This window comes from Suillus bovinus (genome assembly GCF_016758785.1).
Source record: "Suillus bovinus strain UH-Sbo-P2 chromosome Unknown EDB93scaffold_68, whole genome shotgun sequence".
Taxonomy (NCBI): domain Eukaryota; kingdom Fungi; phylum Basidiomycota; class Agaricomycetes; order Boletales; family Suillaceae; genus Suillus; species Suillus bovinus.
Window position 1 is genome coordinate 87372 of NW_024542124.1, and position 25621 is coordinate 112992.

Here is a 25621-nt window from a genome sequence, read left to right on the forward strand (position 1 = left end):
ATGTTTTACTTGAACAAGTGGTGTGGTCTCGTTCTTATGTTGTTCACCAAGGTTAGTCTTCTGAAGTTCAGTTCAGTGTGTATGCCTCAATTGAGAATCAGGTCCCATGGGAGAACTCCTAGACACGTTCAAGATCTCCATTCCCTGTGGACCGCCCTTACTATCCTGCAATGTTGTTCAATGGGATGAGAAGTCGAGATTCTCATAGGTCGCCTTCTCTCAGCTTGCTGGCATCAAGGAGGCGGAACTTTCAGATGCAATGCACTAGGGTGTGAAGGTGGCTTGTTAGGTGTTGAGATCCGCCACATGATTGTGTTGCTGTCACGCAGTGTCTAGATGTTATGGACTTGGATAGTATCTGTTGACGATGCTCAAACAGAGCGTGTGTTGTCAATGGTTGAGGACATCCCTGGGCTAGCCCAAGGTTGGGGGTCTTACTTGGCAAAGCTTTGGCAAGTAAGATTTAATGCCTATGTCCAAATCGGGTAGCTTATGTCAAGCGAAGCTCAACAATAAGTGTATCTGCCAAGGCTTATGACACCCGAAGGTTAATTGTAAGATCTGTGTTAATAGAAGGACAGAAGTCCAACTAGTGACAGGGGCTTTGTTCGTTGACGAAGTCGATGAGTAAAGATCAAGACTAAGAACTTATCCGTGATGAGCAGATAAGAAGATAGAATATAGACTGCTGGCTAGACAGAAAGGATTACTCTTGTTAGGAGTAGGAGGTCAAGAACCAAGTAGATTAAGTTAAGGAACTAGATACATGGTAGCAAGTTTATATAGAGGAGAGGAAGTGTATTAGTGGATGATAACTCATACTACCGGAAAGGGAACTGGTCAAAGGGTGATACTAGAAAAGGAAGGCACATTCGAGGTGAGTCATAGGTGAACTGGAATGTGCAGATAGGAAATGAGTCAAAGAACAGAAATAGGAAGTGAAACAAGCAGGGGCATGATCGTGCAACTGTGGAGCTAAGTATAAGTACAACGTGCGACTGCACACTGAGTCATAGATCAAGAAAGGAAACAGGGCAGAGGGGATGTGGCGTGCATCATATCATAGGTTACCATCGGGATGGTAAGGGTAAAGGAGACTGTCCACAGGATCAGTCAACGGGTGGAACGGAGCATGGGTATGCTTCATCAGAGAACGGGTGGAATGGAGCATGGGTATGCTTCATCAGAGAAAGGGTCTGGCCAAATGTACTGGCTCTGCTGGAGCAACAGGGAGAGGGTGAAGGGAAATGCAAGGATGATGAGGATAACAAGAGCAAGGTCGGGGTAAGGGTGTGATGGAAGGGCGGAGATGAGGAGGATGAGGAGAAAAATGGTAGGGGCCCAAGTGTCTAGATGTTCTTGTAACACTAGACTCTATACTCTATAAGTTATTAATATTGTTGTTGTATGTACCACGTGATCGTATTGATGATTGTACTGTGTCTATAAGCCTTGCCTCACACCATGGTTAGTAAAAAACAATGCACATTGGACAAGCTCAAGCAAGATTGGTCTATCAATGATGAGCATCAGAAAGTACAAAGCCATGTAACTGAAGAGCGCAGGCTTTACCACAAACATTCTTGCTTCACTCGTACATCTTCTGGCAAGGTAGCCTCTGAAACAGAATTCTTCGTAGCTGAACACGAGCCATCTTCAGTCACATCTCACCCACTATCAGGATCCAACATAACTATGGAAGATTTTGGGTTTGATTTGCATACATACACTGACACTGAACTTATAGACTATGACATGGTGGATCCTGCATATGAGAATTTCTTGAAGGAGTCTACTTTTGGGCTGAAGAAACGTCTCAGGTCAACTGGTGTATGATACATTTTTACTGTATGTTATCTTAACTTAACTTTAACTGTACAGGACCGTACAATGACTCTCTGGCTTCATGAGCGCAAAAAGTATCTTCTCGAGTTTATCAGACTTGAAGGACATGGGAACTACGCATCCAGGGAAACTTGCCAAGGGCACAGCAAATGCACATCTGAGCCTGGATATCATTGCCAGGATTGTTTTGGGACAGAGCTCTACTGTCAAGAGTGTATCGTGAACAGGCACCGCAAAAACCCTTTATACAAGATCGAAGTATGTACCCTATTTTACATTTTTATAGTTGCGTGCTAATCACCCTTCAAGTTCTGGAATGGTTCTTTCTTTGAGGATACTACACTCAAGTATCTCAGACTCCGTGTTCAGCTTGGCCACCCAGTTGGCAAACAATGTTTCAACCATTCACGTGCCTATGATGATGATTTTATCATTCTCAACATTAATGGTATCCATGAACTTGCCTTATATTTTTGTTCATGTGAGAGTGCACTAAGTCACACCAACCAAATCCTGCGAGCTCGCTGGTATCCTGTGACCAGCATAGATCCAAAATCAGCGGCAATGTTCTGTCTTCTAGAGCATTTACACATGCTTACATTCAAGTCCAAAGCCTCTGCCTTCAAATATTGGCAAACCCTGGTATGTCTTACTGATAACACAGGCATCAAGCCATGCAAGGTAAATAGTAGCATGTCTCGATGAAAGCGTAGTTTGCTAATTACAGATTCCTTAGGATCGTTATGACAGTCTCTTGCGCATGATCAAACAATGGCGTAATCTTAAGCTTTTGAAGTGATTCGGCCAAGGTCATGACCCCACTGGCATCAATGCGACTGCACAGGGGTCATGTGCTGTGGTTTGTCCTGCATGCCCCCACCCAGGCAAGAACTTACCAGAAGACTGGAAAGTAGCACTTCTGGACAAACAGTATGTGCTCACGCCCTTGCTTGATTAGCTTACTTATGCCTGCAGGTGGCTGTATGCACAATTTCTGGCCATTGATGTGAATTTACGCTTGGCACGTAAGAATGTTTCCTCAGACAGGATTGACCCTGGTCTGAGTAGAGGATGGGCTTATTTCATTGAGGAGACTGGGTTCAAAGGATTCCTGACCGATGTTGGAACAGTACCACAAGAGGTATGTTAACGTTGTTTTGCAATACAATTACTTAAAATGTCTGGTCTAGAAAAGCACATGCGCTAGTCACAATGCCGTGAATCTTGCTGAAACAAAGAACTTGCGAGGATTGGCTGCAACTGGAGCTGGGAGTGTGAACTGTTCTCATCACAACTTCAAGCGACCGTATGGAGTGGGTGACCTTCAGAAAGGTGAAAAGTATGTATTCAATAATATGAAAATGTTCCCGCTGATCCTTTTAAACAGGTATATCAACATGGATTACTTGTTTTTGTCGACCATGCAACATTCTGAGGATATCATTGTATTGAATGTGTCATACAATATTGCTTGTCAATGGAGCAAACACCTATGGGGCGGATGTCAAAATACCCCTCACGCATGCACTTCATGCATGACGGTAAAATCATGACCTTTCTTGTTCCAAAATTCCACTTGCCCGCTCACATCACTACATGCCAGATTATGTTTTCACACAATCTTATCAAGGGAATGGGGCGCACGGATGGTGAGGCTCCAGAATGAGGTTGGGTGAATATCAACCCCATGGCTACAAGTACATGGGAGATGGGTCCTGGGGCTCGTCAAGATACACTGGACGACCATTTCAGTGACTACAATTGGAAGAAAGTTACAAACTTTGGTACATGTTGTTTACCTCAGCGCACCCGACATAAATAACCAAGAAAATCTTTAGGTGTTAGTTTGCTGAGCAAAATCAAGGTTGCAATTCCTGAACGTGACTGACATTAACAAGATTTTGATGACTTTCATGTTACACTCATGCAAGAATGACCAGGTGAGGTAGCAGGGTGGAAAGAAGCTATTGAAAACTGGGAGGCTGACACATCCAACAAAAATCCCTTTGAGACAACAACCATCAGTAAGTGTGATTCACACTATCTATTACGTTCACTGATCATATATAGCCTTGACGCAGGCTGCTGTGTGCCTTAAACTCTCACAACAGGAAGCCGAAGACCTTGAAAGAGGTTTTAACAAATCACTACACATGGAGGTGTCACACAGCATACTCATTTCGTCAGGAATGGACCTCGAGGAACAACAGTAAGTTTTTCAACATATCTTATTTGGCATTTTATAATAGAATAATTTACAGATTTTACCTGCAGCAAGATCACAACACCCTGAGTAGCCATCCAACAGACTTGCAGCAGATGAAGCTGCAAGAGCGTTCAAATGCACTCCTGTGCAAGATAGAGCAGTGGTGCCATGTCTAATTACTCTACATGCCTGCGGTCGGTTGCTTGCATGCTTCTGAAATGGTAGGTGCACAATCAGCTCGCGAGGAGAAGGCCTACTGAAATCAAGCTTTGGCTACCATCAAAGCTGAAGGAGGCAGCCGAGATGTCATGTGACGAGCAGCTTTGTGAATATGAGTGGGAATTGCGATGTGCACAGGCATACAAAGCTCTCGATGATGTTCACTGGCAACTCCATCTTCGTGCATATCTCTACAAGTTCAAGGACACCTACATTTGGGGGCAACGGGCCAATACCAGGGCATCCGCTGTACTCAGAAAAGCGGAGCAGACCATTGGGACAGCTGCTGCTCAGTATTGTAGGGCCTGGGTGGCAGTCAAGATACTGTCAACGGTGCTGGACAGACCAAATTGGGAGGTAGAATTGCCCCAGCTGCTGGCAGCTGATGTTCGCGGCATGTCAGAGGGAGATATTGGCCAATCTGAGGGAAACCACACACTTTCATGGATCTGGAAGACTGTGGGGTGGCTGCGATTGGAGAAGATGGTGAGGCTGTTTTATCAGAAGGTAAGCTTTTGCATGATTGGTTGTACAGAGCTATCCTTACAATTGGTAGCTTTGCGTATCAAATGGTGCAAATCAAGGGTGCATGCCAGTTGTTGGGCTGAAGAAGTCGAACTCCTGCAAGAGGAGATGCGGTGCGTAGTCAGCTTCCTTTCATGGCACGCAGGGTGGTGGGAGGAGCAAGCAAGCCAGAGGATGGTGCTAGCTGCACCTGAACAGGAGGGTGTCTGTGGATATGCAAGGCGCCAGGCTGCTCTTCGGAGGGCTATGTGAGACAGATTCCAGGAGATGTGGAATGTTGTGCCGGCCCTTCTCCAGTCCCCATCACCTGCTATGGAATCCCCCTGTTGTAGTAGAGCTTTTTTATGTTTTCTGTCTGGAGTGCATGTTAGCTAAATATAGCAATATTCATTTTGTTGGTTCCCAGTGTAAAGAGTAGATCTGGGCTGGGCTCTACTGAATGTGAGTCCCTAGTCCTGAGAGATGCAAGTATGCTTTGTCCCAAGAGACAACCTAAGAACTACCCTGATAATGCAAGGGAAGTCTTATACAGTTAGAGAGTAGACAAGATATTGGAAGAAAACCTCTTTAATGTTCGTCCGTAGTTCCGAGACTACTTCCGAAGTACTGAGAAACTTGTCCGATGTGACCGAAGGTCGTCCGAGGCTGCGAAAGTGTTGCCCAAAGTAGCGCGATGCCTTCTGAGGCTTGCGAAGGCTGTCCGAAGGTCTATATATGTCGGTATGTCGGTGTGTCGAATAACAGTATAAGACTTTGCACAGTGTCCAAAGTCCGGAACAATGCTAATATATCGGGACTCGCAAATAAACGAAGTGCACAATTGGCAGCAGTCTAGCCAAACAATTGTTCCGAATGAACAATCATCGATGGCGCAGTTTACGATTATACCGAGGTGACTCTACTAATTACTATTCGAAGTATGGGAAGTGAAGTGTCCTATCAGTAGCCAGCGAGCAAGATTATATCCTACTTCTGTGAGAGGCCAGAATCCATAGGCAAAACTAGTAGCGAGATAAACAAGTCCGAACCTATGTAATAAGCCGCGACGCATGCAAGAATGCAAGTATACATGTAATAAGCCGTGATGTGTACTGCTTATACATATTCCGAGACTCCCGACAGGATGCCGATGGAATTGTTATCCGTGTAGCACTAAGACGTAGTCAACATATAGTTAGAATAAAGGAAAACACACCAGCAAAGTCAAAAGGACAAGGATAGGACATGTTACAACTTGGATGGTATCTGTTGGCGACACTCAAACAGAGCGTGTGTCATCAACGGTCGAGGATGTCCTTGGGCTAGCCCAAGGTTAGGGGTCTTACTTGGCGAGGCTTCAGCAAGTAAGATTTGACGCCTATGTCCAAATCGGGTAGCTTATGTCAAGCGGGTGCGAGACAATAAGCTATATCGGCCTAGGCTTACGACACCCGAAGGTTAATCGCAAGATCGTCGTTAATTAGAAGGACAGAAGTCCGACTAGTTAACAGGGGCTTTGCTCGTCGACGAAGTCGATGAGTAAAGATCGAGACTATAGGCTTATCCACGAGGAGCAGATAAGAAGATAGAATATAGACTGCTGGCGAGGCAGAAAGGATCACTCTGGTGAGAGTAGGAGGTCAAGAACCAAGTAGATTCAAGTTAAGGAATATGGTACATGGTAGCGAGTTTATATAGAGGATAGGAAGTGTATTAGTGGATGATAACTTCATACTACCAAGTGAAGTAATTGGTAAAGGGCATAACCATAAGAGGAAGGCACATTCGGGGTGAGACACGGGTGAACCAGAACGTGCTAGATAAGAAAGTGAGTCAAAGGTCAAAACAAGAAGTGAAACGCGCAGGGGCACGATCGTGCAACTGCGGATCTAAGTATAAGTAACATGTGCGACTGCGCACCGAGTCAGAGATTGAAAAAGGGAAAAGGGCAAAGGGGATGCGTCGTGCATCATATCATAGGTTACCATCCGGACAGGTAAGGGCAAGGGGACTGTCCACAGGATCAGTCAGGTGGTGGAACGGAGCATGGGTATGCTTCGTCAGTGAAAGGATCCAGCCAGATGTACTGGCTCTGCTGAAGCGACAGGTAGAGAGCGAAAGGGAATGCAAGGATGACAAGGATGACAAGGGCAAGGTCGGGGTAAGGGTATGACGCGAGGGCTGATACGAGGAGGATTAGGAGAAAAATGGTAGGGGCCCAAGTGTCTAGATGTTCTTGTAACACGACATGGTATGGTAACTTGCGAGGTTCAGGACGGGTCTCGGAAACACAAGAACTGCCTGCAGAAGGTTCAGACAAGTGCACGTGGCCTTCAGGAAGGTTAAGGGAGGTCGGGGAATGGTATGAACGTAGTAGGTGTTGGATTGCCTGGTTCCGAGCCCAGTGCTGCAACCATCGTTACACCGGTACCATGAACAGACAGAAGCACCAACGATGGAATCGGGCTCTGAGATCAGGAACCGAGATCGTTCGGTACCGTAAATGGTGGGGAGGCACCAAGCACCAACAATCAGGCTTGCGAGAATAGATATTGATGGGCAGGTGGTGCTCTCTAGCTTGATGCTTCACAATATTCTCTGGCTTGATGCTTCACAGTACTCTCTGGCTTGATGCTTCACTATCAATGGATTAGAGTCATTTATGCATCAAGGTGTGTGTCTGATCTCATACTTTGAAGCTTCAATACTACAGGTACAGGTGGCCGTTGCCCAATATCCTCACATCACCAACTTACATCCGAGTTCTCAAGTACCTCAAGATTGTGATTGAAGCTGAGTTCAAGTCCCAACACAACTCCACTCTCAAAGGAAAAACAGCTGCCGATGTTCGTGAAGCTTTCATGTGCCAGTTCGAGCACTATGTGAAAGGACAGTACCCATTTGACACAATGATGAATGCTGGTCAGGACATCCTCTCATATTGGACCCACTTGACAAAGATACCTGAAGGTTGCATACTTGCTGTAAGTTTTCATCACTCGTCACTCAAGCTTTATCTCCAGCGTATTGCAGAAAAATTGTATTCAATCAAGCCCGGTCTTGTCTGATGAACCCATGGACAGTCCTATCAATGGCCTGGGTAGCACTCAAGACGATTCTGCAGAGGATGATACTGATCTAGAAGGCATGGACACTGAGTGGGGCGGAATTTGGTAGTACTTGTAGCAAAATTTTCGATTTCTGGGTCACGTGATAGTTAATAACATGTTAATAACATGCTAGTTAATAACCCTACACAAGCACTTGATTATTAACATAGGTTAATAACACCAAGCTGACTTATTGTCCATACCCTAGTGCTCACCATATTCTAGTGAGTCATACCATGGACAACACTCATTGCGCATCATCATATTCACACACCTATACATCATCTGTAGCACAAGCCTAATCCATCTCATGGCCTATAAGGTTGCAGGAAGAAAGCTGTCCAACAGTAACAAGAGTAGAATCGTTTGAGGCAAGGGTTGAAGATGAGTAGCACTCAGTATGGAAAGCAGGACAGCCGTGCTCGTTTTGTCACTGTCACATCACCCATAATAGGTAAGTGCAACATGGGGACACCATGTACCACAAGAACCTCTTTCAATAATATATATACATATTGTTTTGTACAACCTGCAATATCAATCAATGTGTTTTATTGAGTCAGGGACTGTCACTTCCTAGCATTGCTATAATATCTACCAATCATCTGTTTCGTCAGTCTGTTCCACATCAGAAAACCAAGCTGGCTAACCCCTCCTCTTCAACAACTTGCTCAACAGGAAGTAAAGATGTATTTGGTTCATCCTGCTCCATGAGTAAATCCAATTGGCGATGGTCAGATGCATCTAATTTGTAACCTACCAGTTAGAATAGGGCTCAATTTAATCAATACACAAAACATACCAAGACCTAGTCCTCCACATACATCACCCATGTAGTGTGCATCATTGGTGCATAGTAACTCCCTCTGATGTTTGAAGAGAGGCAAGGGGTCTTCCTCGATGAAAACATTGATCATTGGTGGCAGCTGTGTGGCAATTTGGATAGAGTGAAGTATATCTAAGTAGACATGCCAGGCTGATTGGCGGTTAAGTGGAGGCTGACCAAGGTCATCATAATGGTGTTGAATGTATTGATCAAGTGGTCAAGGCACCAAGTTGAATACGGGATGGTCAGGCTTGACATACATGTGTTGTACATGGTCTATGCTGTCTTGATCAATGATCACCTAGTGTGTATTAATATGAGAATGTAATATCAGTAGGACAAATAAAACCCGCCTTAAAGTCCATTGCCCCGAAGTCTTTGGGGGAGTCATAGATTAGGTTCGGCACACCATGAGGCAAAATCTAGCCAATTATCATGTGAGGGTGGTGTGCATAACAGTTTATGAAATAAATTACCTTGTTACGATCATGTCTTTTCGCAGTATTATTGACACGGTCTTGATACCTGTCTAATTCACACTGCAGCCATGGGATGAACACCCACCGAAATACCATGACCTGAAGAACATTATCGCTGTCATACCAACCACTTTCCACACCTTTGTCCAATAGTATTTTATAGCTGGGAGTGAAATGATGGCATACCTGAGACCAGGCAATCTCAGGCATAACATTCTTTTTGCTGCGCATCCACCGGTGCTGCAATGTGCCTTGCAGTCCTGGATCATACATTTGACACAGCATAGTATGTGCATTGGCAATTCCGTAGTTCTCGGATCCTGGGTCACTTTGAGTAACCATTAGAATGTCTGTGATAGCCCACTGAGTGAAATGGCACCATGAGTATCAGTGTGAATGAACTTATGGCCTAGTTTCTCAATGGTGTTCAGATAGTAAGTCAGTATAAGCTAGGGGTTGCAGTTTGAGTGCCACACTTGTATCCACATAATACAACCAGAAAATGGCCTATGCCTGAGTGTAGAGCGAGACCAAAACAAAGCCATTTGTTGTGCTAATCGACAGCAAACAAATCATTCACACCAGCAGCCCAGAATCATCTCTGCTGGAGCTGGCAGGCTTTCCACTGAAAGACCAGGGCTGCCTCATATGCAGCAAAGTACAAGATGATCACATTCCTGTGATTCATGGTTAAATTCACTGTAGGTCAATGGAAAACAAAACAGATACCTTGATACACTCATATCCTTCTCATGAAACAGCAGGGAGACCATTTCTTGTGTACCAGCATTAGGATATGCCTCATAAAGCTCCACCATGGCATCACAGATGGAATCAATAAAATGGTTCTGCTGCCGAGTACAGCTGAAGTCCCATAGCATTATGTATCTCCTTGAATTTTGTAATACTGTGCACTCAACATTAAGGACAGGTGAAATCAAAAGTCAATGGACAATGGACTGACCCTATTCCATAGCGGGATGTATCAATGATCTTCTGCAAGCTTTCCACAAGTGCAGGATGTGAAGTGTGATCTCCTCAAGAGGCGCTGCCAGTGCAATTACACATTAGTTAGACATGGATAGAAGATCCATAAGTTCATGTACAGGTAGGCTTCCATTGGTTAGGCATATCAGAATGTTTAGAATATGGACAGGTGAGAGATTCTACAGTCTTGCAGAGCATTGAAGCTCATTTAGATGTACTGGCCAGGGAACCCATATCGACCAAAATGGAATCATTAAGCACACATGTGCAATGCTGAGTTGTATAAGGCCACTATAACACATAAGTGTACATGTGCAGTGCTGAGTTCAATAAGGCCTGAACGAATGGGGTTTGTGATTCAGTTTGATAGATACTCGGATGACTCACTAGGTGACTCAGGGGTGATAATTGCCAGACTGGTCAGAAAATCAGGTGAACAGCAATTCAGAGGAAGAATGAAATTCACAATTTGGTCCGATAGTAACTGAATGAATGGAATTTGGCCTCAGGCAGGCAATTCAGAGGAAGAATGAAGCTCACAATTCGGTCCAATAGAAACTCAGGGTGCAAGATTGTGACCCAAGAAGGCTCACTGCCAACAATAATTAATTCTCACACATATCAACAAGTGTTTGGCTCTCACCTTTGCCCAAAAGGTTGTGACAACTGTTGACAATCATTAATCCTTGCGCATTTCAATGAGCATTTTGATGTTTCTCACCTTCGTGACTGTGACTAGGCAATAAATCTGACTCGGGCAAGGACAACTGTCAATGCTCATTAATCCTCGCACATTTCAACAAGCATTTTGATAATTCTCACCTTTGTGACTATGTGACTAGGCACAATCCGACTCGGACTATTCAGAGAGATGGTGATGATCATCAATCCTTGTGCATTTCAATGAGCATTTTGATTCTCACCTTTAGGTTCACCCTTGGACATTTCAAAGATGTATACACTGCAGGTCAGTTACTGGCCCAGTCAGATGCAAGTAGTAACTAAATCTGACTTGGGCAAGGACAACTGTTGATGCTCATTAATTCTCATGCATTTCAATGAGCATTTTGACAAATCAGTTACCAGACCAGTTAGCTGTAAGTAGGAATCATACACTGCTGAATTCCCTGACCGGTATTGAGTTCTGCGGGATAGTGCCATGCACTACTGGATTGCCCACTCGCTGGAAGGCTCACTCCCTGATTGGGATTTGACAACATGCAAGTCAGTTACCAGACCAGTTAGCTGTAAGTAGAAATCATGCACTTATATGGTCAAAACAGAAATAGGTTTCAAACTTTGGAAAAAATATCTTTTCCTGGGCTGGTACATCATTTAGAGGCATCTTCCAGGAATCATATGAACCAAGAATTAGAAAAAACAGTGGTTGGGATATGGAGATATGATTGAAATACTGACTTTTGTGCCCCTCCACCAAACCACAATATTGGCGGCCTCTATGTAGCCTGGCACCATCACCAATTGATTTGTATGACTGAAAAACACTAGGAATACCATTTTTAGTATCGGTCTTGAGTTAGATTCGAGTGTGGTGCAATATAGGAAGGAGGAGGACATTCTATATCTTAATAACCTGATTTTTCCTGCCATATTGGGCTTTACCATCATGTTCAGGGACATTGAGAGCCTCCCATAAAAATGCTTTTGGAGGGCATGCAAGTCATGGGAAGGCTATAAAAATTGATCTTTGAGGGGGGTATGTGACAAATTTGCACATTTCACTTTCTATGGTCTCGAATCACTCTGGAATCATTTCCAATCAATTTATATCATTGGAAAACAGTAGGGACACCCTTTTACATACCAGTATTTACATAATAGGAAGATATGTGAGTTTGGGGGGGGGGGGGGGGCGGAGAGGAAAGGACCTTCTGTATCTTGACCACCTGATTTTTCCTGACCATTCAGGCTCTACCATCTTATTTGCAGCTATCAAGAGCCCCCAGGAAAAATAGATTTGGAGTCATGGCAAGTCATGGCAAAGCCAGAAAAATCAATCTTTGAGGGGGGGTATGAGGTTGACTTATACATTACATTTCATATTGGCCAAGAACACTTTGAATCCATCTGAACTTCATTTGTATGATCCAGATACATAATTTAAATCCTTTTGACATCAGTATCCACAAGATGGTGACAGCAAAGACTCAAAAATTAAGGATGGTGTTAAGTGACTGACATAGTACTAATTTAATTTAACAGAATGTCTCATGCCATTTTTTCTTTGCATATTCTCGAACATATTATCCCTGTCACAACCACAGGTAGTATATGAGGTAGGTGGCTTCTGTACTCATTTGGATGCAATTGTCTACTTTATGTATGGAATTTGTATCGACAGTCGACAGGAATCTATTGTGCTGCTCATTTTCTCGTACTTACAATAAGTACAAATGGTTAACTTGCATTTAGCCTGCAATTGAGCTATTGAAGTCATTATAACAATGTTTCTGCATTTAAAGAAGAAGGGCTCTCTGCAGATTCCATGTATTGGAATTATTGTTGATATCTAATCTTTATACATAATTCAATCCACTTCCATTCTCTTGTCTCTTTCGACATCTCCTCTATCTTCCATAGGAAATGGCCTGGCCCTGCGACGAGGTAGTGGTGGAGGGACCCTTTGATTTCTCTTTGCCATAGTCATTTTCTTTTGAATCTCCTAACACTTTTGCCTCTCTGTCTTTCTTCACAAATTTCCATCAGCATCGAAAGATTGTGAGTCCATTAGATTAGCTGCAAATATGCACTTTCCCTTGATCAACTTCACCGTATGACATGCTTTTTGAACTCTCCTCTGATCCTCACCCACCTTTCCAACAGAATAAATCCTGTAAAATATAGGATTTGTCACAAATACTATTGCATCATTCTTCTGCATCCACACTCTCACACCACTCGCAGGAAGGCAGTGAATGTCCAAAAATACCTGACATAAACCTTGTTTCATTAAGGCCTGCTGATCCTCATTCATCCTCTTCATCACCCTGTGGAACTCGGTGATATACTCATTCCCTTCCCACAGTGTTGACCACTAAGCTGTGACTTTATTTGAAGCATCAGAATCAGAGAAGAATAGAGAGCACCTGTCACTGAATGCTTTTGACTTTGGACCCATGTGACCTGGAGTCACATCCGTATTGTCTTGCAGCCCAGCATTACATGCTTCGAAAGTGACATTGGCAAGGATATCATTTATGCTGGTTATTGTCCAGCACTTCATTGCCTCCTGACGTGAGTTGGGGTAGGGTCAGATTCCTTGAAATACTTCGTCTATCAGCATAAGCCATAAGTGCCTTGTGAACATGACCACTAATATTCCAACAGAGAGTTCAGTGTTAGACAATCTAGATGACCATGTCCAAGGTCTCATGATCTCAGCAGGAGAGCTTGCGATGACAGCCTTGAGTCGATTCTATGTTGGTGTCCGACCAAGAAGATAGTCTTCCAGCTCTGACTCGATGCTTCTCCATCCTTCCTTCCTTACTACCACTCTATTCCTTTGAGCCTTAGAACTTGCACTCATGAGAACCAGGACATTCACATCATTCATTTGCTGCACTTCCTCCAAGCAGATGTCACTGGTGAGATCAAAGTCCTGTAAGAAGAACATCCCTGCTGTCTCCAGTATGTTCCTGTATTCAAGGAGGACAAGGGATTCATGGACATGAAAGTCATAGACAATAGGGGTAGTCATAGTAGAACAAAGCATGTGGTTAAGCACACCAGTCAGGATGCCAAGGTTGAGAGGGTTCTTTTTGATGAGAGATATCTGAGTTCTTTGGATCTTCCATACATGTCGCCTGATCAATTGGAACCAGGAATCCACAAGATAGGATCTGAATGCAGATACTCTATGGCCTGATTGTAATTAAGCCATTAAGCAGACATCTTAGTGCTAAATTATGTGTATATCACTGACCTTGTCTTCTATATTATCTAGCATTATTCTAGCTGCATATCTGCTTACTCAGTACTCATCTCTGACCCCATATGTTTTCTTCTTGCAGCCTTCGATAACCTTCATTATTTTGAAGCATTCGGCCATGTATGATGTAGATAGCTTGTAGGCATCACTGTCTGAAGTGAAGTTTACCTGATTGTTGTTTGTTCTGATGGATTTGTAGTATAGGTTGTAGCTGCTCCTAAATGCTATGTGTGTCTGCTGTGATCTCTCCTGCTGCATTTCTGCCTGGAGTGCACCATATCTGGAGAGGGTGTTATGGTGATGAATCTCGCCTTGCTTATATCCATCTACACCATATGATGCCTCCAGTGCATTTAATCTCCATACACCGACCACTGGAACCTCCGGAGAGCAGGAAGTGAATGAGATACCCACATCCACCAGAAGCTCACCATGCCTATGATTCATCATATATGGCCAGTCAAGGTCAGAGAGGTTACGACGCAGAGCCTCTTCTGGTCCTGAGAAATGTCCTCTCTGTCCATCCTTTGTGAGCAGCTTGATTCCCTTCCACTCCAAAATAAAAAAATGACCCAAACATGCTAAGCTCTCCCTCTCCATCATATATCCAAGCTTCCATGTGCATCTGCACGTTCCTGAAGTCATTATCTGAAAAGGGAATTGTCTTGGGATGACCCCATCCTCCTTGGTGTCCATGTGAACTTTGTGCCTTGTATTGTGCCTCCTTCAATGTATGCTTAAGGTAAGGTGCACAGCTGACATCGGTGCAGTCATCCCAAAAAATATCCAAGACCTCCTAATGTGGCAACACCCAGTATATAAGGCCTAGGACTATAACATGGGGTGACCAGTCACAAATGCACAAGTCACAGCGCCATTAGTGAGTTTACTTCCTGCGGCCACGTCAACGCCAGTGCAGCAGAAAGGGTCCGGCCAGATGTACTGGCTTTGCTGGAGCAACAGGTAGAGAGCGAAGGGGAATGGGAGGATGATGAGGATAACAAGAGCGAGGTCGGGGTAAGGGTATGATGCAAGGGCAGAGACAAGGAGGATAAGGAGAAAAATGGTAGGGGCCCAAGCATCTAGATGTTCTTGTAACACTGAACACCATTGCGAGGCTGGCAGCTATCGCATCAGCGGCACACAGTATCATGCATCCAGAGCAGTACTGGGCAGGGTTATGAACATTTGCAAGCCTCAGAGAAAAGGTAGAAAGCAAGGAACTGCCAAGAATGTCCGAGATCCTCCAGTACTGGGCATCCGTGTTTAACACGCTATCTGTCATTTCCAATCATCAAGCCCCACATCATCAAGACCATTTATCAATTCCTGAATGCTTCAATATTCTCACCACTGTGGGGAATTATTCTAATACTCGGATGAGCATGCCAAGCCTTCAGCTGGAGTTCAGGTATGATCCTGGGTGTATGATTGGATTTTCTGGAAGGATTGTCAAACATGGGGTTCATGAGGTGGAGGGGGATAGGGTTGGGTGGGCGTGGTATATGAGGGACTCTGTTCATATTTATGCCAGGGTTCCCTCATGCCAATGGGCTAGGGTGGATTGACAAACCCTACCACCATGTGGAAGATGAAACAAGTAGAAAGTGTAATTACCCATGTCAGTACCTGCTTTCGAATACCAAGTATGAACCGTCTCTCTTGATGACACTCAAGCACCAAAGCATTCAGCATGAGGGAGTGGGGTTTCACTTGTGGTGCACAGTTACAAAAGGCCGGCCCTGGGTTGGAGTAGCGCAGACGATATAATCGACCTTGCCCTAGGCAATGCTAAGAAGAATGGTCTGTTGCAAAAGGAACCTACAAGTCAAAAGGGCACAGAGAAGCAAAGAAATGTAAGTATTAATGCTGCTGTACAAATTTGAAAATGGTACTGAGGCAACAGAAGATATTATCGACCTTACCCTAAGCAATGCTAAGAAGAACGGTCTGTTGCAAAAGGAACCTACAAGTCAAACGGGAACAGACAAGAAAATAAATGTAAGTATTAATGCTGCTGTACAAATTTGAAAATGGTACTGGGGCGAAGCCTATCATTGTATTTAGACTCAGATCCTATCGACGTTCATCAAGGCCAACTTGGAAATTAATATCCAGACGTCGATAATCGGGACTCAGTGATTGGGACATGATATCAGGACCTTGGTAGTTGGATTTCGGGAGTCAGTAGTTGGTAATGGAGATCTGGAACTTGGAGTTTGATATGCAGAACACGAACATCAGTACTCGATGCTCGGACCTCGGAACTCAATATTCGGAGCTCGGTAATCAGGTCGCAGCACTTGGGTCTCAATATTTGGACCTTGGTAGTTAAATTCCGGGAGTCGGGAATCGGTAATGGAGGTCTGTAATTTGGTGTTCGATATTCAGCAGTCAACATTCGGTACTCGACGCTCGGTACTCAACGTTCAGAACTCAAAACTTGATATTTGGAGTTCGGTAATCGGGTCTCGGCACTTGGGCCTCGATATTTGAACCTCAGCAGTTAAATTCCAGGGGGTTGGGAATCGGTAATGGAGATCCGGAACTTGAAGTTCGATATTCGGCAGTCAACATTTGGTACTTGACAGCTTCGGTACCCAACACTTTGGAACTTGGTAATCAGGACTCAATATCCAAAATTCAGAATTCAATATTTGGAACTCAACACTCGATATTCAGGAGTTTGGTAATCAGGGTCTTGGCACTCGGGTCTCGATATTCAGACCTCAGTAGTTAAATTCTGGGAGTCAGGAATTGGTAATGGAGATCCGGAACTGGGAGTTCAATATTCGGCAGTCAGCATTTGGTACTCGACGCTCGGTACTCAACATTTAGAACTCAAAACTTGATATTTGGAGTTCGGTAATCAGGTCTCGGTAATCGGGACTCGATATCCAGACCTCGGTGGTCAGGACATGGTGATCAACATCTGCACCGTTTATTTCGGGACTCGCCATATAACATCATATTAGATATTGCAATGTTTACATGTGATTTTCAGTGCTCTTAAAACACATATGCAACTTGCAGTTCAACATTTTCAACTGAGTGACTAGAGCTACTCTCCTCTGCCTCTCTTCAATCTGTCTAGAATGGCAGTGTAGATTTGTATCTCTGCCATCTTGTTATGGATGCCCTCATGTTGCTCCTCAAGTAATGTCAGGAGGCGTTCTCTAATCCACCTCAGTCCCATCAGTGATGGAACTGAGGTATGATCCACCTGCTCCAGAATTGTCAGACCATCATTCTCAATGCCATCCTAGAACAGATCAGTCATGAATCAAGGAAATGGAATAAGAATCTTACTAGCCAATGCTGGTAGTGAAAGATACAGCAAGTCATCACCTGATCCCATTGCCATGGTTCGTTTGGGATTGCAGTTTCTCTCATCCACCATGGGGTATCATAACCAGATACGATCCGGGATGGATCCACAGGATCTGCGATGTCATAAAACAAACAGATGTGATAGGAAAAGATGTGATCCAGAACCGTGTTCCAGGTGTGACCAGGAATCAAATAAAGAATATGAGCAATAGGGCTGGGAATGGCCGAAATGATGTTCCTGGCAGCTGAGTACTGCAGGATGGGTGTGACAAAAGTCTGTGGAAGATGTCAGCATTAACCGCCAGTGTTGTCAGGGTCTTACAGTGATCTCCCATTGCAGCCCAGCTTTGAAGTGCCTGATCTGAGCCAAAGGGGAAAGATTGTTGTTTGCAGCCTTCGCCTGATATTGGGAGATAGATGTGCAGATGCGCGATGCAGACATCGACATAGTAGTTAAAATGTCTGCAGGAGTGAGAGTGAGGGGCTGGTACTCATTGAGGGAACTCTGATTGTCAGAAGTGGATGCAGGAGAAGGATATAATTCAGGCATGGCTGATGCAGGAGTATCACACTGGCAATGACAATGACAGTTGGTTCAGATGTGAAGATATCATCCACTGATGGATGGATAAATTTTTCAAACTCCGACATGAGCTGACCCAGCCAATTCCCGAGACTAAATTTGTATATCGAAATGGTTGTATATCTCATCGGCAATAAACCATTCATTCATCTCGGAAATCTATCAAAATGGTCTGCAGGTGTTGAAACGCTGCCTGGGCGTCCTGCGCCAGCAATGAATACATTTGGGATTGCCTTCTGGAGTAGCATGCATGACCCGGAAGTCGTTTTGTGAATGATTCCTGCATCTGGTCGCCCCATTGGGTTGCTTTCCACAAGAAAAAGTTACATATCCAATCCATCTCGAATTGGACCAACATCAGCTCTTCCTTCCATTGATCCTGTAGTGCCTTTGCCCGGAGCCAGTGAACTCGGTAAACTTCATATTTGTCCGGTCAGCTCAATGTCGGACGTGTCGAGCATTAGGGAACTCACATTCCTCATTCCATGATTGATCTGGACCACGCATGTCGACCTCGACGGACCAGAACCATGCGAGGGATTCATTTTGTTGACCACAGGCATTTGGATCACCCACAGCAGTGCTGACTTTGAGCTGCTCGCGAAGCAGGGGTTTGTACTTCTGAAGTTGGCCATGCCCCATGTCAAATTTCATCATTTGTGTCCTGGTCTTGGTATATATACTCGCATGCAGGGAGACAGCCTGCTGCACTGACGTCACCTGCGACCAGGCTCGAGTTTTCAGGGCTTGAGATTTGGCTTGCCTGACTGTCGTTCGGAATAGGACTGCCTTGTTGCACAAGTGAATGCGGAGGTTGTGAAGTGCATCATTTGCCTGCCCTTTGTGAAGGGACATCTCCAGCGGAATGAGATCCTCTGCCATCAAGCATCTGCATTGATCTACCCCGAGGTTTGATGGCAATGGGATCACAATGAGCTCGGGTGAGTTCATCCATGTATCAGATGTCTCGGTAAAATCTTCTGGGTCATCATCGAGATCATCTAGGATGTCTACATTCAAGTCATCATGATTGTCATCTTCATTGAATCCCTCTCCAATATGCATGACAGCAGAATGCATAAATCCACCTATCTGGCCTTGGAGATGATCTCATTGCTGAGCGACGTCTAATCTCTGTGTCTCCATAGTTTGTTTTCCAATTCTTCGGACCTCGATGAGCAATGCAATTTGAGCCTCCTCAATTGCCAACCCCATCAATATCCATGTTGCCACAGATCTCTGAGATGGTGCAGCATTACGGGCATTACCCTGCTCTAGCAGTCTAAGTTCGATCTCCTTTTTGCTTGGTGCTGAGTGCGAAATTAATTTGCTATGGAGACATGGTCAGCTTACCCTTCTTGATATTTATCTTGTAAACATCCATCGCTGCAGGATCATTTATTCTGCTGGATTAAGTAATCCTCTTATTGGCCAACCATTCTGTCTTCAAATTGACGGGTGTGGCTTCATTGAGTCTGTCAAAAGCCTTTTCACTTTTGGCGATCAATTTTTTGCCTGCTTGTATTTATGGCAAAGGGTCCTTTTCATGTGGATCATCTTGCAGAAGTTGGAATCATTCATCTGAAAATTGAGACATTCCTGTCGATGAGGGGACAACATTCCCCGAGCAGCGGGAGAAATTAGGTTGAGATGTGCCCAGAGAGTCTCCATGATCTCTCCATCTATCTGGCCAATGCCTTCAATGAAATTCGACCCATATCGGACATAGCAGCTGTCTTGATGTCCATGCATGTGCCACAAACCGATGCCAGGAATGATGGTCAATTCCGGTACCATTTTAAGAAATCGGCTTTGATCCACCCGAACCTGAAGGTGCTTGTTGTATTGACAGTTGATGTCATAAAAGGTGACAGCCCTGGTAATGCCTTCCGTGTTGTGCTGGGCAGCCTCGCAAAGGGCGTAGTCCATGTTCATTTGTCTGCAAACCATGCATGATCAACTTGTGAATGTAGAACTTCATGTTGGGCTTGTTTTTTGCCTTTCTAAACATCGACCATCAGCACTGAGGGACAAAGCAGCCATGGCGGGCACAAGCAACTCCCCCAATACTCGTCAACTCCAGCTTGTGTCAATCTGCATTTGCTTGATTTACCACCTGGTGATTGTTGCAGTTAGATTTTTCCAAAGTGTCAGCAGCCTCCGCAAGATGCGCTTTATACCTGTACTTTCCCACCATGAACCCCAGCCCATCTGCAAGCCATACTTCATCAAATGGCTTGATGGGATGCAAGTGTTCGGCTTTGAAATTACCGTCCATCACAAATGACCAGGTATATTTTCAGCTTGGAGTTCTTATCATCACTTAGGTTACTTAAGTATAAAACTAGACTCACTCATCAAGTGTTTCATCCCCTGACAAGGGTATGTTGATCCCAGGCTGAGAAAATGTCAGGCAAAACAATGCAAGATCTCCAGCATTTGGGGTGTTGGAACAATGGCCAAAGCCATGCCATTTCATGGTCTTCAACTGCCTCCACTGTCGAGCGACTCTCATGAGCTCTCTGTATTGGTCCTTGCCAAGTGCCTTGTCAATATAATGTCCTTTCATGAAGGTGATATATAATTACCGGAACAAGGTGAGGAAACATGCTGGAGGTCATTCGCCAGAGCTTGCTGTAACAGTTCATTGCGGAGGTGTCGCATTCTAGGTTGTCCAATAGAAAATTGTCGAGCACTCTGAAGGTGAACATAGTCTTCATTTTGTTGAATGATGCAGGGAAAAATCCATTTCAAAACATTTGAATGTCCGGACTCATGGTGTTTGGACAATCGCAGCATCAAACCTCAAGGCGATGAACTTCGGACTTGTCGACGATGACCATGGTGTTTTCCTTAGGCTGGAACTCTGGTCCCGACACAGATGGTAGATCTTCAGGCTCAAGCTGGTCTTCAGGTTCGTCTCCTTCGAACAAATCCCACCTATTTGTGAGTGCAGGACATTCTTTGCCATCATGACCGAGGTGTATGACGAGTCTGACATGAGCAAGACAACTTTGCTCGAAGAATTGACCATTCCATTGACTGATCCAGTGGAAAGGATTGCGACAATGTTGACTCCTGCAACATCTCGTGCAATAGAGTGGCTCCCCAAGACAATCTTGACATTTGTAGACCCCATCCTGGTCGCAGACAACACATCTCCTATCCTCTGGAGGAGCTTCTCAATCCAGGAGGTGATGCAGATATGATTCCTGCCTTGGGAGCCATTGCCTCAGGTAGTCATTCTGGCTCTGCATTTGTTATACTTAGCAAGGTTTTAACGACACTCCAATTGTTTACATTCACTTGCCATTGTTTTTGGAAGCTGAAAAGGCTCAAATGAGCCTTGGTCTTGCTCATAAGTATTATCAGGACAGTCTTCCCAAGTAGGTAGTGCTGGAACAGGCTGAAGTGTTGGTGATTCCAGGGGAGAGTTAGGCATGGACCTCTAGGCATGTCATCTTGTGCTTGCAAGTGGGACCTTGACCCAAGGTTTCCTACCTTTGCTGTTCCTTCTTCTACCCTGTGAGATTTTTGCAGCAGGGTGCATAGACCTATCTTCATCTTATTTTTAAATGTTGCAAGAACAGCATTAGCTCAGGAAGGTCACACGAATTGTTATTCCAATGCTATGTTGTGCAGTATTGGTTGTTCATTACAAATTTATTTCCATTAATGGCATCATGTCCAATATGGGTTGATTAATCAACTGTTAGGCTTTGGTCAAAGTTGAACTTTGAACCAATATTAATTACGCCTTGCTTACCCTCAACACATTCACCAATCAGAGTCACCATGGCAAGATCAGGTCATTCCACTCACTTGTCTCCTGGAAGACATAGGGCATGTCAACCCCAGACACAGAAGCTAAGCCAGGAGATCCTGGTATGTTCAACCATTATCAGGCGGCTGGGAAGAGAGTCATGGCTGAATTGTCTGATGACGAGTTGGAGAAGGCAAAAGAAACCACCAAAGAATGGTCCAACAACTGTCCTCCTCCCGAGATACAAGCACAGGTCACCTGTAAGAAGGGACTGCATATATGGAGCACTTCTTGAAGGAGATGTAGAGGCAATGCGGGATGAGAGTGTTTGTGTTGTCAGCTTGGCAGAATGAACAGGGCAAGGTGCTGTTCGGGATGTGAGTGAATTTTACCTGTCATTGCAGATCTTTCAACTCAATATATTTTACACAGGCACAATAATAATGAGGCATTAGGAGATGGGGACAGCTTCATGAAGACAAAGGACTGGGAGGACATTGAGCCAGTGTGGCAGGAGTACGCACAGGAACAGTTTGGTGAGTGTTTAAACTGTTGATACCCGGAGGGGTGTGTTGATGGTCTCTGTGATAGGTGCCATGGCATGGGAAGGTGGCTGACAGATGAAGGGAGGTCGCAAGAGAATCCAAAAACCAGCCTTTGAGCTCAACACTGACGAGGATGGGATGTCATTGCTTCTGGACATCACCAAACAAAACTCGAGGAGAAGAAGGCCATAGTGAGGGCTTTTCTCACATCGCACTATCGTGAGTCAATCCTTGCTACATCCGAGATGTTGTTGAATACATCAACATAGGGATTTTTTCGGGGATCGACAAGGCAGTAGTGCCATGGAGCGCCATCCTTCAATGCCAGAATGATTTTGTGTCATGAAGATATCTTCTGGCGGATGTCGACTTGAAGGAGCCTTCCAAGTTGCAAAATTGGGATACGACAGCCCTCCTCAGTTTCTGGTATGCTCGGCAGGAGAAAGGTGAAGGATCAACATTCATGTTCAAAGCGTGGAAGAACAAAGATGGCGACATGGTAGCATTGGTCGTATCAGGTGGGTTGCCTTCCCATCAGATGGGTAAAGTCAAAAACATGCAAAAGGTAATCATCCGAAGCTGGGAGTTTATGTTCTGTGAGGAACTGATCAACTGATTCACTGATTATTGATAACTTCGAATTTGAACACAAGGCGCCAGCAATTGCCAAAAGTTGAACCACGACCAAACAAGGACAAACAATCAATGAAATTTTACATTGTTAATCACTGATCTTGTTTTTACTGAAACATCATCCTTGTGATAACTGATTTCAACCTGATCTCAACAATTTCAACACTTTCAATTGAAATACCATGTCTACTCCAGTTGACACCTCTTTGACCAGCCTCAAGGAAATCACTGCCAAGATCATGGCCATCATCACTGGTGCTCAGCAGCTTCCTCTGGGCCATAGCCACTTTTCTCTGACAACCCAGGTCAGTACACTTGTGGTAGGTAGCATTGTCATATTTTCTCCCCTTCATTTTTTTCATCATCTGGGTAGGCTGATGCAGTCTGGCACTATGGGAGTGGTCCCTACCTTCCAGGTCTCGTGTGTTCGTGCTTGAGGGAGTTAATTTGAGTTCGGGGCATGACTCCTCAGGTCTGGCCCAACTGGCACAGCATCGGGTACGACAATACCCATTTGTTGATGCACCCGTGGCGCAGCAAGGTTCTTGCCTGCGAGGAGTTAGGTGATCACACCTTTGATCTCCCGGTTGTGGCCGGTCCTTCAGTAGGTCCAATTCTTGTGGATCTTCCACCCTCGCCTGTCATCGCCAGGCCTTCTACCAACCCTGCCTCCGAGTCCTGGGAGAAGGGAAAATGTAAGGCAGTTCTCCCGGACCCAGAACCAGAAGTGGAAGGGAGTCGGAAGAGGAAGTCTCCCATGATTCTGGCACTTCCCTTCCAACCCCCGAGGTCCACTATGAAGACTTGGAAGCAGGCAAAGACAGCTGGCCTTGGCAAGTACAAGGTGTTTGTTGAGTCGGAAGATGAGGAGGACTCAGTCACTCAGGTATGTCCTCTGGTTCATTGTTTCATTGTCTTACTCATTTTGTAGCCGATTTCATGTGGAGTGCTGGAGGTCGTCCTCCCCCGGCTCTCCCCAGATGTTGCAAGGACAACTGGATCACCTCAGTCACCCCAGAGCCCAAAGAAGAAACCCTTCGGGCCTACTATGGTAAGTCGCACTTTTGCATCCGGCACTCAGGTGGGTCCTTACAATGTGCCAGGCAATTGCCGGCAAATGTCCAGAGGTCATTGAGCCCCCTCAGGCAACTCCTGAACCTCCGATAGAGGTGCCCCCAGTCATCGACGCAGGTGATATACTCATTCCTGGACCCATAAGTACACTATTGAGACTTGGTGTGTCTATGAACTGACAGATCACACAGAATAACCCTTGCCAGGCTTGCCACAAGATGGAATGGCCCTGTGCAACTTGGTTTGACAAGAGGACCGGCGCCCTGTGCATGTCCTGCGTCTACTGCACCACCAAGAAGATCAAGTGCATCTCCGTGAGTATGGGAACCCCGCCAAAATGTGTTCGAGGTCAATCTGTCACCCGGACCACCCGGACCACCAGGAGAGCCAGATCCAGGACCCCTTCCAAAGCTCCCTCCAAAGCTCCGGCCACCTCACAATCTACCGGCTGGATGTGGAGTCAATCTCGGGTCTCTTCTGTCAATCCTGGTCCATCTCGTGCCCAAACACCAAAGGTCTAAACACACGGTCGCAGCAAGACTGTCACTGCTGCCAAGGAACCTACACCTGCACCAGCTCGTAAGTCACCTGATTTTTGTATGTCCATCTGACATAATGTTCTACCTGTAGTAGTCCCATCTTCGGCTTCCAGAGTTCCTCGTTTGGCACTCGATGTGCCAATGACGGATTTACATGCCATGGCAATGGCGATTCAGGAGGGTGCAGCTCAAATTGCTGCTCTCAAGGAGCATCTTGTTGAGCAGGATGCTAAGATTGACACCCTGCAACACCTTCATGAAGGCCTTTGATGTGAAATCATCCTCCGGCACCCAGCATTTCCACTTCCAGACGCCCAAGGTGATGCAACATCATTTTTGCTTGATCAACCTGTCCCTCTGGCCATGTCAACCTCCGCATCCGCACTTCCTCCTCTCATTGACCTGTCTATGAAAGGGATGGAGCCCAACTCTCTCAACCTTCAGGATCAGTCTGCCATCAATGGACTCATATTTGAGCTCAACCAAATTCATCCTGAGGTTTCACAGACGCTCGGCAAAATTGTGAAACTGGATGATCCAGGCAATCTTTTCCCAGAGTATGATTCAGTTGAAGAGATGGATGTTCAAGTGAAGGGTGAACCTTCTGGTGAGGATGTTGACATGACTACATAATTAAATAGTCATAGATGTATATGCAATGTTTTCAATCAATGTTACCTTTGTTATCAGTGACTTATCGATTCACCAAGTGCTGAGACCCAAGACCCAAATGTCAAGTGCTGAGGCCCGAAATCCAAAACACAAAATGAGTGTTACGACTTGGATGGTATCTGTTGGCGACGCTCAAACAGAGCGTGTGTCGTCAACGGTTGAGGATGTCCTTGGGCTAGCCCAAGGTTAGGGGTCTTACTTGGCAAGGCTTCGGCAAGTAAGATTTGATGCCTATGTCCAAATCGGGTAGCTTATGTCAAGCAGGTGCGAGACGATAAGCTATATCGGCCTAGGCTTACGACACCCAAAGGTTAATTGTAAGATTGTCGTTAATTAGAAGGACAGAAGTCCGACTAG

At 45.1% G+C, this 25621-nt stretch overlaps 8 protein-coding genes across 8 annotated transcripts; 2 read left to right on the forward strand and 6 right to left on the reverse strand.

Annotated features, from left to right (window-relative positions):
• Positions 1-1890: 1890 nt before the first annotated feature.
• EDB93DRAFT_1242432 (uncharacterized protein) lies at positions 1891-5047 on the forward strand (the record flags this gene model as incomplete). Its single annotated transcript, XM_041452012.1, has 13 exons — positions 1891-2103; positions 2155-2526; positions 2582-2621; positions 2655-2775; positions 2821-2986; positions 3036-3290; positions 3329-3494; positions 3576-3629; positions 3684-3725; positions 3786-3869; positions 3916-4054; positions 4107-4221; positions 4277-5047. 13 exons carry the CDS (start codon positions 1891-1893, stop codon positions 5045-5047), a joined length of 2538 nt encoding a protein of 845 aa, XP_041303917.1.
• A 1750-nt stretch (positions 5048-6797) lies between these two features.
• Positions 6798-8801, reverse strand: EDB93DRAFT_1254074 (uncharacterized protein; the record flags this gene model as incomplete). The annotated part of the gene is made up of 3 exons (XM_041453561.1): positions 6798-7071; positions 8535-8640; positions 8687-8801. The coding sequence occupies 3 exons, from the start codon at positions 8799-8801 to the stop codon at positions 6798-6800; spliced, it is 495 nt and encodes a 164-aa protein (XP_041303918.1).
• A 126-nt stretch (positions 8802-8927) lies between these two features.
• On the reverse strand, positions 8928-9537 carry EDB93DRAFT_1091852 (uncharacterized protein; the record flags this gene model as incomplete). Its single annotated transcript, XM_041446389.1, has 3 exons — positions 8928-8995; positions 9051-9132; positions 9187-9537. Coding segments are annotated over 3 exons (501 nt in total), but the record flags the coding sequence as incomplete, so codon positions are not given.
• Positions 9538-17186: 7649 nt separating this feature from the next.
• Positions 17187-18005, reverse strand: EDB93DRAFT_1254075 (uncharacterized protein; the record flags this gene model as incomplete). Its single annotated transcript, XM_041453562.1, has 3 exons — positions 17187-17387; positions 17435-17731; positions 17778-18005. 3 exons carry the CDS (start codon positions 18003-18005, stop codon positions 17187-17189), a joined length of 726 nt encoding a protein of 241 aa, XP_041303920.1.
• A 175-nt stretch (positions 18006-18180) lies between these two features.
• Positions 18181-19103, reverse strand: EDB93DRAFT_1254076 (uncharacterized protein; the record flags this gene model as incomplete). The annotated part of the gene is made up of 2 exons (XM_041453563.1): positions 18181-18455; positions 18512-19103. 2 exons carry the CDS (start codon positions 19101-19103, stop codon positions 18181-18183), a joined length of 867 nt encoding a protein of 288 aa, XP_041303921.1.
• A 45-nt stretch (positions 19104-19148) lies between these two features.
• EDB93DRAFT_1254077 (uncharacterized protein) lies at positions 19149-19422 on the reverse strand (the record flags this gene model as incomplete). Its single annotated transcript, XM_041453564.1, has 2 exons — positions 19149-19348; positions 19392-19422. 2 exons carry the CDS (start codon positions 19420-19422, stop codon positions 19149-19151), a joined length of 231 nt encoding a protein of 76 aa, XP_041303922.1.
• Positions 19423-19541: 119 nt separating this feature from the next.
• Positions 19542-21480, reverse strand: EDB93DRAFT_1106965 (uncharacterized protein; the record flags this gene model as incomplete). Its single annotated transcript, XM_041447672.1, has 6 exons — positions 19542-19977; positions 20393-20583; positions 20627-20752; positions 20843-20978; positions 21038-21254; positions 21339-21480. 6 exons carry the CDS (start codon positions 21478-21480, stop codon positions 19542-19544), a joined length of 1248 nt encoding a protein of 415 aa, XP_041303923.1.
• A 353-nt stretch (positions 21481-21833) lies between these two features.
• On the forward strand, positions 21834-25225 carry EDB93DRAFT_1106966 (uncharacterized protein; the record flags this gene model as incomplete). The annotated part of the gene is made up of 15 exons (XM_041447673.1): positions 21834-21923; positions 21944-22061; positions 22142-22178; positions 22234-22337; positions 22479-22537; positions 22723-22864; positions 23175-23284; positions 23353-23400; positions 23452-23865; positions 23911-24030; positions 24083-24148; positions 24260-24367; positions 24402-24568; positions 24589-24632; positions 24888-25225. 15 exons carry the CDS (start codon positions 21834-21836, stop codon positions 25223-25225), a joined length of 1965 nt encoding a protein of 654 aa, XP_041303924.1.
• Positions 25226-25621: the final 396 nt, after the last annotated feature.